Genomic DNA, 14,721 nt, shown 5'->3' with positions numbered 1-14,721 from the left:
AGCTTGGCAATACACAACGTATAGTTGTTCGGGTGGTACGAACGAAAAATTGAGATCCCGCGTACACATTGGTGTGTACTTTAAAGATCCCTTATTAGTTGAAAATCGATATAAGAGTAGGTTGTAGTGCCGCTGTCCGAGCAAAATTTCTCTCATATCACACTGTATGGCGCATGTCCGTCTTCGTTAGTCCAGTCGGGACAGAAACGTAGGACATTAAACCCCATTTCATTTCATTTCACTTAATCTTCAGTGCTTTTTTATTAGCATTTGTAAGAGTGAATCATTCGTGTCAATTGTTTTATTTTACCGAGCGTGAGTTACTCGGGTAATACGGGACGCGACCGAATTACCCACAATTCCTTTCGAGCTGGTCGTTGCCATTTTGGACTTCTCGAAGAAAAGCTAACCTGCTTTGTTTTAATTTTCCTACAACAAAACAATTAATTATGTCTTACCGACCAACTAATGACAGCAGAATATATGTCGGCAATCTTCCACCAGACATAAGAAACAAGGATATTGAAGATTTATTTTACAAATTTGGACGAATTACATTTATTGACTTGAAAAACAGACGCGGTCCGCCATTCGCTTTTGTTGAATTTGAAGACCCAAGGTAAACATATTTACATTGTTTTTCATTTAAATCTAAAAGAAGAATGATTGGGAAATATGCGACAACAAGCAAACATATTCACAGCAAAGATAATTCTGAACATTTTAAAATTACAAACCAATTGAAACGGGCACAAATAATTATAAAGACAAACAAAGTCCTCCAGAAATTAAAACAGTAGGCTAACTCAGTTTGTAAGAACAGCCACAGGGAGCAGACTGGGCAGTTCACCAAAAATGTGGAAAACGGGGAGTGATATTTGAATCTGTACAATTGATTTTTTTAACTAGCTGGCGTAACCTGGTTACTGTACATGCAGTAGGCCTACACATGTATGGTATGTGAGTATGGCCAGTGTAAGTATTTTAAATTTTACAATTTCTAAAAGTCTAGTCCAAAACATTTACATTTAAGGGATGCTGAAGATGCAGTACATCACAGAGATGGATATAATTATGATGGTTACACACTGAGAGTCGAATTTCCACGTGGAGCAAGTGGAAGTGGTGGAGGCGGACCCAGTGATGGAATGGGTAGCGTTGGTGGTGGTGGTGGAGGAGGAGGAGGAGGATATAGTGAGCGTGGCAGAGGAGGAGGAGGAGGATTTCAACGGAGTGAAAGAGGGGGATTTGGTGGTGGAGGTGGTGGCGGTGGAAGAGGTAGAGGCGGGCCCCCATCACGACGTTCGGAGTTTAGAGTTCTTGTTTCTGGTATGATGATAGTTTAGACCTACTGTAAATTACTGTTTCTATTACTAGATCATAAAAGGCAAAATTTCCTCCTGCACAAAAACTACAAATTGGAATGACATTTTGAATTCTGTAAATAGAGGTTAGGTATGAGGCTATCCCGATTATCATGGACGCCATTGCATTCCACTGTGACATGTTGCATAATTTGCCGATCGTATTTAGGGACTCCCTTGTACCTGGTTTCTCATTGCTTTCTTGTTGGGTATTTTTAGAATATTCCATGTCATAACGTAAGAGGAAAAAAATGTATAGCCTCGTTTTCAAAAACAAAAATGTCAAATTTTTTTTTCATGATGAATTTGGCTCATTGTCAGATCACCTAAAATAACGGATTAAGTGAAAGGAATTCTTTCTAAAATATAAGGAACATTAAAATAACCATTAATCTTCATATTGTTGAAATATTGACTGGAATGCATTGATGGTTTAGTTTGGGGCGTCATGGCCGTTGAAATCGACCTGATTAAACCATTATTTGAAAATAAATGGCGTGTATTCTAATTCTAGTCTTTCACCATTTGATTGCAATTGAGGTTACATGATCAAAATATAAGTCACATATCATTCTATAAATGAATTTGATGCAACAGGAAAATTAAGTCGATTTTCAAAGACTAAAATTTTTATAATAACTGATTCCATGACCGATTTTGACTATTTTGGTGTCATTTTGTTTCTTTTTCCATGATACACCTATTGCAATGATAAAAACCCATTCCAACACACTTATTTATTTTTATCTTGTACCTATAAAGGTCATTGGGTTGATATTTAAAAGAAGTTTATGACATGAAACTTCTAACTAAAAGGGCCAAGTAGTTTGGGTGGTACATCTATAGGTTTTGTATAATAGGAAGCAACAAATTTTGATTATTTCTGATAATTACTGAATGGGTTGTTAATCTTGATCAGTTTTTAGTGTCCGATAAAGGTTGATATAACCTAGAAAAATAAATATGTGACAACCTGTGGAGACCATTTTCTGTTACCTGACAAACTATCTTTACAAATCCAACAAAAAAATAATATAAAAAGGCTAAGAATACTGAAAATAAAAAACATTTTGACAGGTAGTTGGCAAGAATTAAAAGATAACTCCACATAAAAATGCATTTAATAAAATGATTAATAAAACATTTTCAGGTCTACCACCAACTGGTAGTTGGCAAGATTTAAAAGATCATATGCGAGAAGCTGGAGATGTTTGTTATGCAGATGTTTTTAAAGATGGTACTGGTGTCGTAGAATTTCTGAGAAAAGAAGATATGAAATATGCTGTGAAGAAACTAGATGACTCAAAATTTAGATCACACGAGGTTTGTGTTTCAAGATTTGTACTATACTTTCTTCCCACCTGTCTACTCCTATATTTGGCTTCACTATGCTTCTGGGTATGTGTCCATTGACAACACTAGGGCTTCACTGGAACACAGAAATATGTGTTTTTAGGCCACATTAGGGTTTCGCCATAACACTTGAGGTGTCCACCTTATAACCCTTTAGAGCAAACTGAGTCACCGTTAATATTTTACAAATTGATGGATTTACTTTAGTAGTTGAAAACTTTAAACGAAAATATACGAAATTAATCTGAGAAGATATGTATTATTTTTCAGGGAGAAAATTCATACATTAGAGTAAAGGAAGATTACAGGGGTGGTGGTCCAGCTGGAGCTATGGGCAAAACATCAAGATCTCGAAGTCGCAGTTTCTCACCCAGAAATGCTCGTGGTTCACCAAGATACTCTCCTATGCGTTCACGTTCTCCTTCATTTAACCCTCAAAGGGGAAGAATGAATCGTTCACGATCACCTTATTGAAAAAGGGATTGGATCCTTTCACCACGATTATATTATATTGAACATTCTTGTGAAAATGCCAAATCACTTTAAAATTAGTCATATTAATTGTCTTGTCTGACAAAATATTATAATAAACTAAAACACATTTCAGCTAATTAATAAGCAATCTGGTGTCTTCACAAAAATGTCTTTACTCTGATCATTTATAGTTATTACATGTCATGAATTGTAGCACCAAATTGTTATCCAGGCATTTTAACCATTTTCATCAACTTGCTTTTTTTTATCGTATCAATTGTACATACAGGGGAACATAAATATTCACAGTTTTCAAAATCAAATCTATTTAAATGAAACCATTCTTATTACCATAAATCTAGTCATTGAAATGTGACATGACAATATCTGGGGTGTGGAGTTTTTAAATAATAATGCAACTGGTTTGTTCACATGTTAATAATTTTTTACTTTTTTATTGAACAGTTCCTATGGTGGAATCGTCTTAGGAAGATCTTTCTGGGATAAGATTCCACTCACTTTAGTAAATGGACTGCATTAGCCAATATGGACATCAAGGGACATGGGATGTATATACTGGACTGGTGGGGAGGATTCAACGTTTTAAGGATCATTAAGTGCTAAAAATTACAAGGAAGGAATCAAAATTCAGTTTTGTTGCTTTAGCGCTCTTGGAATGGATTAATCTTGTAGGATGGCATGCGGTCGATATTTAGGTTATTAGGAATAATCATGTTAGTGTTACTTAAACGATCCTTAGAGATTGCAAGCCAGGATTCAGGTGCAATCTCAAGGAATACTAAAATGCTTGAAATTGAACCTTAAGGATGGTAAAAACTAACAGTCACTTTCCAAAATTTCAACCAAATAAATTGCGATGGATTAAGACCAACCTTAAGGATTATATGGAAAAAGTCCATATTCAGCCTTGAGGATCGTATAGGCAAAAGAAAAGTAAGCGTTTAATCATGCAAAACAACAAACCTTAAGGATTACTAAGAGGGGTTAAATTTTTTGGGGGGATTGAGACCAGATTCTGCTCTGAATATCAAGGATCTTAAAGAAGGATCAAAAGTATACCTTAAGGATTACTAGGAAGGATTCAAACTGGACCTTAAGGATTGCTTGGATGGATTTGATATACATCTAGGATCACTAGGAAGGATTTAAATTAAACTGTAAGGATCGATTTGAGGAATTGCTAGTATGGATTGGAACGAAACTTAAGGATTGTTAGGGAGGATTCTAAAATAATTTTGATGGATTCAGAATGAAACCATAAGGATTGCTGAATTCATACTGCACCTTTAGGAACGTAAGGAAGGATTTAACTGCCCCCGTTTAAGGATTGTGAAAAAAATTCTATGTATCGAGAAGGATTCACACTACTCCTTAAGGAAATTTGGCCAGGATTCAAACCATCCTTAAGGAACTAGAATGGATTCATGCTAACCCTTACGAATTTTAGGGAAGGATTTAAACTAATCCTTAAGGATCATTGGGGAAGATTCAAGCTATATCTAAAGGATCATTAGCGAAAATTCATGCAATTCATTGGGATCACGGGGAATGAATCCTGCTTAACCTTAAGATTAACAGAGAAGCATTCATGCTTAACCTTAAGGATCATGATAAAGATTTGAACTAAACATTAAGGATATTTAGGATGGATTCAGGTTAAGATGTTTTAAGGATCATTGGGAGGATACAAACTGTACCGTATGAAATTTTGAGATTCAAGCTAAGAGATTGCAAGCATGGATTTATGCTAAGTCTTAAAGATCATGGGTAAGGATTCTAACTAAACTTAACGGACCGTGGGTTCACACTGACCCAAAGAATCAATAGGATTGGTTCCAACTGACCCTTAAGGATTACTAGGAAGGATTCATACTTAAGCGTAAGGAATACTAATCTCAATTTCAAAATGAAAATCATAGACTAAATGGATTACTACTAGACATAAGTGAACTATGGTCTGATAGGATGAATTCAGTATCTACTGTAAAGATTTCAGCTTGGGACTTAACTTCACTTACCATAAGGAATGTTAGGTACAGTATCATTGAAACAAAACCTTTGAGATTAATAGGAAATGTAATAGGAATTTTAGGATTTATAGGAATTTTTTAAATAAAACTGAGGGATTACTGTGGGTCCATACTCCATTGGAACTTTCATGTAGTATATATCATTAGTCAAAAATTAGTACACAATATTAAATGTTGTGTTGTGAAATATTTAGACTAGGCATTATACCAAAAACAATGTAGAGTGCATGGAAAGTAGGGGGAATTGAATGACTTTATCTTTCTTTTTCAAATAAATTAAATGTAGCTTAGAAAAAAGCGATCTTGAAATTAAAATGTCAAGGGATCGTTAACATCTACATTTAAAATGTTCCCTATTTGTTCATCATGGCCCATGTGTGATATTACCATTGCAAATGGATGCCTTAGGAGGGACTCTTTTTAGGATGGAAAAAGGACCAATAGAACTTTGGAAAAGGAAAAAAATATACATGGGAAATTCATAGGAAAAGACAACGTTGGATTTAAGTTTACGGGCAGTTGGGATAACAACTTTCGGATCTTAAATGATAATGCTTCTTTTTGTCACTGCATTTGGAGCTTCTCATAATCTAAGCCTGCAACAACTCGCCTTGGATCATCACCTAAGTGAATTCATTCTGAGGTTGTATTTGCGGCAAGGCAAGATAATGGAAAGGAGCCTCATTTAAGGATAGGAATAAATTTCGCATTGGAACTATGGTAAGTAATCAGTAAACGTAAGTGTGTTCATTTTCTCCCTCGTCTTTGAACATTTTTATTGGTCCTTTTCCAAAGTTTTAAATTGTATCATCTAATGAACATATTAATCATAATTCATTATAATGATTTTAAAAATGGCATGTTTTGTCTAATAAAGTAATAATATCATGCAATTCTGAAGGTTGTTATTTGTATATCTGAAAGGTCCGCACGTTCACTAGAATAGCAACAATGTTTGGAATTTGGCCTTTTTTTACCATTGGCTGAATTTAGTCGATTAAACTATTCTTGGAATACGTGTAAGTACATGTAGTTGAAACAAAGTTGTAGATTTGATTGGTATCTATTGGCTAAAAACAATCTGATTAAAACCCAGATCCTATTTTTATTTCGGTTTTTTATAGTTCAAAATTTCGTTTTACTTGGTTTTACTACACTAGGATCTGGAAGAGTTGTTATAGTTGATGTGAGTGTTTGTCGTGCTTTGCACGGAAATGTGGGTATTTCAGTAGAAACATCAATGCTAATTACATGTAGTAAATCAAAATTCTAACATCATACATGTAGGGTCAAAAGCTGCGTGTATGACCCCTAACGCGACCTCCACTACAGCTGGTCAGATCCTCATGTAGTAGAGATCATAGAAAGTATAAAAAAACAAAAAAAAAACAAAATATAGATCTGTAGTTTAATCAGATTGGACTGAAAACGTCGATTGAATTTTTGGAATATACGAGAAAATGCAACATTGTTGCGAGTTTTATTGCTCTGCATTAGCTGAAAGTGTCAAATCAATTGGTGGAAAAATGGGGAAATTAAAACAATGTTGCGCATTTGATTGCTCCCTATTGGCTCAATGTGTCCAATCAATTCTTGGAAAAAATGGTTAAATACCCTTGTCAGTGTGGGTGCATGGCGTACATACATTTGTCGGGGTGGGTGCATCATTACATTCATTTCATTGTCAGGATGGGTGGTTCTTTACATTTCATTTTTAGGTTGGGTGTGTTACGTCAGGGTGTGTTATGTCATTATCAGCGTGGGTGCGTTACATCAGGGTGTGTTATGTCATTATCAGCGTGGGTGCGTTACATTTCATTGTTAGGGTGGATGCGTTATGTCCGGGTGTGTTATGTCAGTGTGGGTGCTTTATATTTCATTGTTAGGGTGGATGCGTTAGTATTATTGTGAGAGTTCGTTACAGGTGTGCATTTACAAGTGATCATCAGTCGTAAATATGACAATAATAGATATCGATGGACTAGTGTGCATTTGCCATATATCTAGCCCTCCTCCCCACGGAGGATGAATTTGTCTATTCATCACACCCATTGAAACACAATCACACTGCTTTTAATAGAGGAAGATTGTCCTAACTTGATGTAAATATTCATTATGTGAACTTGACTGAGTTCTAAGATGAGTATTTTCTGCTTAGTCTAAGCAGAAATGTGCAATTGATTTGTCAATTCTTTGAAACATGTTAACTTTGATTCTGAGAGAGTGATAAAACTTGGTGTAGGGTTTCATTTCACCAATATCTGGACTACGGTAAGTTCAATAATGAGCATTTCCTGCCCAGGGTAGTATAGGGATAGCAAAATGTTGGCCAAATGCTTAATAGAAAAGATTATTCTGAAAGACACATACATGTTTAGGTAGTTTATGTATCTACTTTGGGATTAAGCCTCATTGTTTGGCCTTGTGAAACCAATGGATAAAGAATGTGAAAAGGGTACATATTGCCAAATTGAGGCACATTTGCTAAGGGGATATTTCACGTAAAATGTATAAATTGAAATTTGTTGTGATGAAGTTGATCAGTTGGGTAATTGACACATGTATATTTAACCAGATATTGTGGTTTGTTTTAACATTTTGACTACCTGATGGAATCAACCCGATTCATGGGCATATCATGTCCAAAAACATTTTTTTGCTTGTGTGGTAAGCAGGGTCGATTTGAAAAGAGATACATGTAATGTATGTGACGTAAAATGTGAACAATCATTGTGCATTGAATTCGTTTGCCAGAAGTTCTATAAACATGGAAAATTGGTTTACATGGGTAAACAAGGCCACAATACAAATTACCTGTAGGCCCGACCAACTCTACTTTTCTGTAGCCCAAATCGTCAACCCTAAATCTTAATCTGTGGTCTTATAAATTTGTCTTTGCATGGTTTTCTGCAGACAAATTCCACTACTGAAATTTCTTTATTTATAACAGTTCGAAACAGCATTATTTTCAATAATTAAATGCTGGGAAATAAATAAACACTTTTGCAAGATTTAAACGCTATAAACTACAAGTATAGATGTAGGTTATTAAAAGATTAGTTCAGTCTGTTCTATCCAATCTTACCCCACAAATTGGCACAAGCCCCACAAAAAAAAAGACTGACTGACAAGGCTTTTTTTTTTGTGACTAAGCAACTATAAACACAGGTAATTTTTTTGATTTAGCCCAATCGGATCCAAATACATATTTTCAACACTTTGAAAAATCAATAGCAGCTATAAATTTTAAAAAATACATTTATTTGTAGGTTACAAAATTGATTACACTGTAAGTATGGTTCCTGAAACAGAAGTGGGCACAAGAAAAAGTTACACTAGATACATCATGTAACCAACAAATAGTTCAATTGATCTGCTCTGTGCAGGAAGATTATTCAAATCCAAATTCTTTACATTTCTCGCATGCAACTTATCACACTCATGGTCATATCATATGTGACTCGCTCGAGCTAAAATATCTGCATGGCGCACAGCATCGTACATGTATTTCAGTACATAAGTAGGTAAAAAGTAGCATGCATCAACCAATATGCTAACACAAAGGAAAAAACCTGCCCATTTAAGTGTTTTTGCAGTACCATATCAAGCGAACTGCCAGGGCTTTCACAACAAACCTTTAGAATTAAATATTAAATCTGAATATATCAATAACTCAGTTTTCATTTTTTGACCTATGAGGATCCTTTAACCAGAGCTGGTCACATATTTGAAAAGTATATTCTTATTAAATAGTCCATAACACTAGCAATCCTTCCCAAAACTCTTTCCATGTGATTGTAACCCTCTTGAGTTATCTTGTCACTCATATACTATTCTTTATTATTATTGAATTTTTTAACTAGTCAGTTCATCCTTTATTCTTAGATTTCAAGGGAATATTTCCTGCAAATAGAAATAAAGACTGATAAAATTTGACAGACTATCAATTAATGTGAAGTGTCAACTAAAAAAGAGAATACACTACTTACAAGAGTTATTTCCCTTGGCACAGCAGACAAGAAATGAGAGAATAAATCATATGCAAGTTAAGATTTATCATACTGATGATAAAAGGAATACAAACCCCCAAAGGAAAACAGAGAGAGAATACTGAATATAGATTTCAAAATATTCTTTCAGAGAAATTTGATCTTTCCAAATTTCTCCTGTATCAAATATCCTCAAAACAATCAATTCATTCAATAAAGCAATTTATAGTGTGTTTCAGAATCTCAGAAAAAGAAAATTTGGAATTAAAGTTTGAAATTAATTTTATTTATAAAATAATAATATTGCTACTTTAAGTAATCACCTGGTGGGGCTACAAAATAATCTTCTTCTGTTTTTACTGCATTCATCAACACTTCTTTCTTACAGTTACCTTCTATCACTTCATCTTCCCTCAAATACACAGCACTGTAATATAATAGAAACCATAAGAGTGAGAGAGAAATGGGGTCCACTAGGTTATTTTGAGACTATCATATGGTTCAATGTTATTTCAATAATTGCTTGCAGGTACGTACGGGTCTTTCGTGGTAGAAAACTGGATGACCCAGAGATGTCAAGTACAAACGGTGAATAGAAACCACACAATTCGGCCACCCAACACCCCTAGAATCCCTGAGTAAGCTTTATCAATCTTCTTGGTGATGGGTAATGCATAAAACTTCAACAAGAGCTCACCACTTAACTTTTGATTCATTTAATAATCAAAAAGCCATTTTAATATTCATGAGTTGAGATTTTTTCTATTTATGTGTATAAATTTCAAGGGATTAAATTCCATAAACATGCAGTTACATTTAAACATATACTTGAAAACTTTATCCAAATTAGCATCTTATTTCAGCCAAGTATGCCTATCAAATGTGGTTGATCGAGCTTGGAAAGTGTCATGAGTAAGCTGCAAGGTAATCCTACAAATGACGTCAAACTGATAAAACCCAATTGCAATACATTTTATCATCAAGTTTATGTAACAGATCTTTCATACTGTAAAATACCGAGTACAGAATAAAATATTTACACCTACCACAAAGAGAATGATATACTGAAGTCTAATAGGACAAATTGCCATTTTTGGACTTTGAAGCTCCAAAAATCAATCTTTATGTAGATTAGATGTGTCACACATTTTGGTCACTATTCTAATTCCCACACAATTGAGTGAAGGAAACCTCCCTGACTAAGTCAGTAGGAAGCATTGTTGGAATTGAAAACATTGGGAGAAAGACAGAAATGGGTTTAACGTCCACCTGACACAAACCAGGTCATTTCAGGACTAACATATGGTTCAATTTTATTTCAATAATTCGCTTGCGCATAGCAGTGGGAGGACACCGGAGGACAGGCGACCCTACTCCTTGACATGTACAATCGGGGAATCGAAACCACGCCAGTTGGCTCAATGACAGACCGTATTATACAGCGCGCACGCACAAACCATTCAGCCATCCACCCCTCCCTCTAAAAACATTGGACAAAAGGGACGAAACAATCCCAATTGCATTGCCCAATATGTACAAGCAGAAAAAAACATCACACAACATTTACATCAGTACCTGTTTTCTAAAACAGTATCTAAAGGTTTGACACCTTCTGTTACAACAACATGGAGTTGGTTTGCTGTTTTTATAGCTTCAGTTAATCTATCAATAGCTTCTTCATTATTCAACTCAACCAAACCCAATCTCTCTAACTGATTTACCTGTTCTTTACTTATTTTTGGAACCTGAAATAGTAAATTTTTATTAAAAATAAATGGTCCAGGGACCTTATTCATCCTTCAGATATGAGTATGTATGCATAGAATATTTTGCTTTACTCCTTTATTTTCCCCAGTAGCGCCTATTATTATAAACCATACCTTTGGTAAGTTTTCAGAATTTTTCAAATTATTCCATGTTGAAACCAAAGGTACCTGAAGTGGAAGATCAACAAAAAATTAATTATTATTATAAAATCTAGAGCAGGATTATCGGTAGGCCTATATACCAAATGGTTCAAAATGGGCAGCAATAGGCCTACTATTAGACGGAGTCACCACAACGCTCTCTGAAGTTTAGCACAAGACATTGGATTCGCTTTCTTTTTGAATGACTGTCACCAACGGTGGGTAGGCCTACTCCTTGTCAGCCTTGCAATAGGCCTTTAATAATTGCCCATGCCATGGGAATATATTTATTATAATAGGCCCTCTTATGTCAGAAAAAAATCTCTACACTTTGGCTTTGGGCCCTAGCAGGTTTCAAATCATACGAATTCTGTTTCATACCAATTAAACCACGTCCTCTCACTCAAAATCTAGTTGACACAATGTAGGCCTACTACTATACTAGTACTACTACTAGTTAAGGCTACTCATCTGATTGATGTAGGCCTAGGCCCTAACATTAACAATTTAAGTTTTATTTCATCAATTATATCAATTGTATAACAATCGGCGTACGGTAATTACTTTGGTATGTACATGCTTGTTGTACAACAAATATTGCCTTCCTAACAAAACAAAACAGTTAACTTTAAGCATTTCAGTTGCATTCTTTCCAGACTCTTTTCATAAAATAAAATTTACAGTGCAAGGGCACTTGCTTGATTGGCGTAGGGATATATATCTAGGGTCTTGTTAAAATACTACATAGATAATAATTTGAACATATATCATTACAAACATAAATTGATCCATGGCACTTTTGTTGCAGTTTTAAAAGATTTCACCGGTGATTGGTATTAGTAATTAATAATGATTCTCAGGACTATATACCGGAAATGAAAGTTGTTTGTTTACAGGGAGTTGCTAGGCACTTCCGTTATTTCATAAACGTGTTCTGAAATCTTTTATCCTAAATTCAAAATGAATAGTATTGGTGAAGAATGTACCACTCTAAAAAGAAATTACGAAGATTGCTTTAATAAATGGTTTTCAGAGAAATTTTTAAAAGGAAATAATGAGGACGACTGTGCTCCCCTTTTTAAAGTGTATCAGACCTGTGTCAAGGTAAAGCTGAATATTTACATTTCTAATTTGAGAGACATTCGACATTTCTGATGAAATCGTAGATTATCATACCATTATTGATTATTTGAATTAGCTTATCGGAGCAAACCAACTCAACAATTTCTTTCAAAGGAGAAATTACAGTTTTTGCTAATGTCTCCATGGAAAAGTTTGATTAATATTAAAGATACTTTCCCACAAATGTATTTATCGGGTGGTTATTTCCAATAAAAGTATGACAATTTTGGTATATGGAAAGTGGTTCACCCAATCTTTCTAGAAAAATATTGCATTCCTTTGAAACACTGGATTCCTGATGCACACACAGGACAAATGAGAGGGTGTTAAATTGCATGCGAAGATAGTCTGATCTCTCAGCGTTTGGGAGCACTTGATGTATATGTTGATAAACTTGATGCTGAAGTTGACTAGGAAAAAGTGAAAGACTTAAACATGTAACAGTTTCTGAGATAAAAATCTTGGAAAAAGACGTGGGCAGTGGATAATCCGAGAATTTAATTAGGCTTTGATAAATGGACAGCGATTAAAGACAACATCGTTTTTTATATGCAATGAATTTTCCTCTGGCTTCGCACCCGTTGCTCGGTACCGCGACAGCTAAGTCACGTTACACAAATATGACTTCTGAAAATAGATTTTTTTATAGCTTGGGGTATTAAATCACAAATACATTGTTTTGAGAAGGATTTGAATCAAAATTTTGATAGATTAATTAGTTTGAATATGTTTTTAGTCCCATCACCTGGGAAGTTATCTTTAAGTAAGCTTATGCAACTGTGAATGTCAAGTAATATTGAGCCGTTTGTTTGGAAATGATCTTCAAAACAATATATTATAGGCCTATGGGTTACGTAACATTTTTAAAGTCTCACCTCTGACTTAATAAACCTGACAATTCCATAGGCTAGTGTTAATGATAATATTAATATCACAATTTTAACCCGGTAATATTACATTAACAATATAAGGTCTATTTATTTTATAGAAAGCCATTAAAGAAAAAAATCTAGATTTAGATAGCATGGAAAAAGATGTACTTGGGACAGAATTTGAGAAACCACCACCTCCAGTGTCCAAATAACTCAGTAAAGAAGATAAATGCATTATATCATGAATGTGTGATCCATGTATGTTCATCATTCATATCCCTTTGTTCTGAAGTGAGAGGCCAGTGTGATATTGTTTTTTTGTAAGGTTGTTTGTAGAAATGGAGCTAATATTAACATTTCCTTATTTGTACTAGATGCAAAGAACTATCATATTGATTTGTGATGAATGCAATTTTATATAATTGTTGATTTGTAAAATGTCTTGTTTACTTGTAGATGTACATACTAACGAAAAGAATCATTAAATAGAACTGGATTTATGCCAACATGCTATAAGAATTTATTTATTTTTAAAACGCCTGTCAGCTTTTACAGTGATTGTTAGTTTTTGCCGATAACTAACATTATTTAAAGTTACTGACAGTTCATAGCTCTTGCCCTAATCTTAAGTAATGGATGTTTTTCCCTCATCTATAGATCTTATCATGCGAGAAACTGTACATGTCTAATCAGTTAATTAATTGCTTTTTTGTACATTATTAGAGAGAGTATATTTTTATATTGAATATAGAATACTGAGACAGTACAAATGTACATGTACTTGAATATTATAAGTTAATAAAATTTTGTTAAGTAAATGAATATCTGATTGTTAATTTTTTTGTCTGTTACATGTATATCTTATTAAACAGATTTCCCTTGATTTGATTCAGTTATCCAGCACTATTGTTTAACACTCGTCACCACTAGTTTTGTTTTTAAGTCCTTACCTTATCATACCACAGCAAGAACTGGGTGTGGAATCTTTTGTAGCACAATGGTGGGAGTCACCATGCAAATTTGGTTGAAATGATGCTGTTGATTGATTTTGTATTACTGACAGATAGTAAGCCGCTGTTGCTATTGCAAATCATTGCTAAGAAAAATAGTCTCTTCTTGCTAACCTGAAACAACAGATCATGTCATTAAGTATGTAACATGTTTGAGATGTTAATCATTATGGAAAAATCTGCCAAAAATTTGATTTCTGATCCCCGAGTCCAGTTTACATACAAAGACATAAGCCAATCCAACCAGTACCATCTAATTTCTGCTTCCCCAGTCCATTTTACATAGAAAGACAGACAATCCAACCAGTACCACCTCATAACAGAGCTATGATAGACTGGTGGCCAGTCAATGAGGGCCTGAATGCAAGAAGATTTCCCTTTATTTATGTTGTTATATCTGAAATCCTTGCATCAGCATAGAAAACGGTTGTCTTGAAGAAGCGGTCAACTATAAGGCTGTATGCATGTAGCTCAAATCTTACTCAAAATATTGTAATGTTTCATCATTGCTTTTGGTTATTTTTTCGATGAAAATATCTGACATTCAACAATTATCTATCAGGTATTACTTTTTATCTA

At 34.4% G+C, this 14,721-nt stretch overlaps 2 protein-coding genes across 3 annotated transcripts; one reads left to right on the top strand and one right to left on the bottom strand.

Annotated features, from left to right (window-relative positions):
• The first annotated feature begins 364 nt into the window (after window positions 1-364).
• LOC126823320 (serine/arginine-rich splicing factor 1) lies at window positions 365-6,138 on the top strand. Its single transcript, XM_050552080.1, has 4 exons — window positions 365-619; window positions 1,034-1,329; window positions 2,515-2,687; window positions 2,988-6,138. Exons 1-4 carry the CDS (start codon window positions 450-452, stop codon window positions 3,189-3,191), a joined length of 843 nt encoding a protein of 280 aa, XP_050408037.1. The 5' UTR covers window positions 365-449; the 3' UTR covers window positions 3,192-6,138.
• A 2,344-nt stretch (window positions 6,139-8,482) lies between these two features.
• LOC126823321 (glutamyl-tRNA(Gln) amidotransferase subunit C, mitochondrial) lies at window positions 8,483-12,007 on the bottom strand. Of its 2 annotated transcripts, none has more exons than XM_050552081.2 (5): window positions 11,694-12,007; window positions 11,112-11,165; window positions 10,807-10,976; window positions 9,555-9,658; window positions 8,483-9,145 (listed from the first exon to the last, which is right to left on the bottom strand). In XM_050552081.2, exons 1-5 carry the CDS (start codon window positions 11,772-11,774, stop codon window positions 9,111-9,113), a joined length of 444 nt encoding a protein of 147 aa, XP_050408038.1. In that variant the 5' UTR covers window positions 11,775-12,007; the 3' UTR covers window positions 8,483-9,110. The 2 variants fall into 2 exon arrangements, with proteins under 2 accessions (XP_050408038.1, XP_050408039.1); XM_050552082.2 differs by having other exon boundaries at window positions 11,703-11,860.
• Between the last annotated feature and the right edge of the window lie 2,714 nt (window positions 12,008-14,721).

This window comes from Patella vulgata, chromosome 6 (assembly GCF_932274485.2).
Source record: "Patella vulgata chromosome 6, xgPatVulg1.2, whole genome shotgun sequence".
NCBI lineage: Eukaryota > Metazoa > Mollusca > Gastropoda > Patellidae > Patella > Patella vulgata.
Note: the sequence above shows the minus strand (reverse complement) of the source record. Positions and strands in the feature narration are given on the sequence as shown.

Bases quoted from the DNA above. Each gene is read 5' to 3' on its own strand.
- LOC126823320 (XM_050552080.1), top strand. From the start codon at position 450: ATGTCTTACCGACCAACTAATGACAGCAGAATATATGTCGGCAATCTT. The intron at 620-1,033 runs GTAAACATATTT...TTTACATTTAAG, and splicing joins GTTGAATTTGAAGACCCAAG to GGATGCTGAAGATGCAGTAC. The intron at 2,688-2,987 runs GTTTGTGTTTCA...ATTATTTTTCAG, and splicing joins CAAAATTTAGATCACACGAG to GGAGAAAATTCATACATTAG.
- LOC126823321 (XM_050552081.2), bottom strand. From the start codon at position 11,774: ATGCTTAAAGTTAACTGTTTTGTTTTGTTAGGAAGGCAATATTTGTTG. The intron at 10,977-11,111 runs GTATGGTTTATA...TTACTATTTCAG, and splicing joins ATTCTGAAAACTTACCAAAG to GTTCCAAAAATAAGTAAAGA. The intron at 9,146-9,554 runs GTGATTACTTAA...TTCTATTTGCAG, and splicing joins TTATTTTGTAGCCCCACCAG to GAAATATTCCCTTGAAATCT.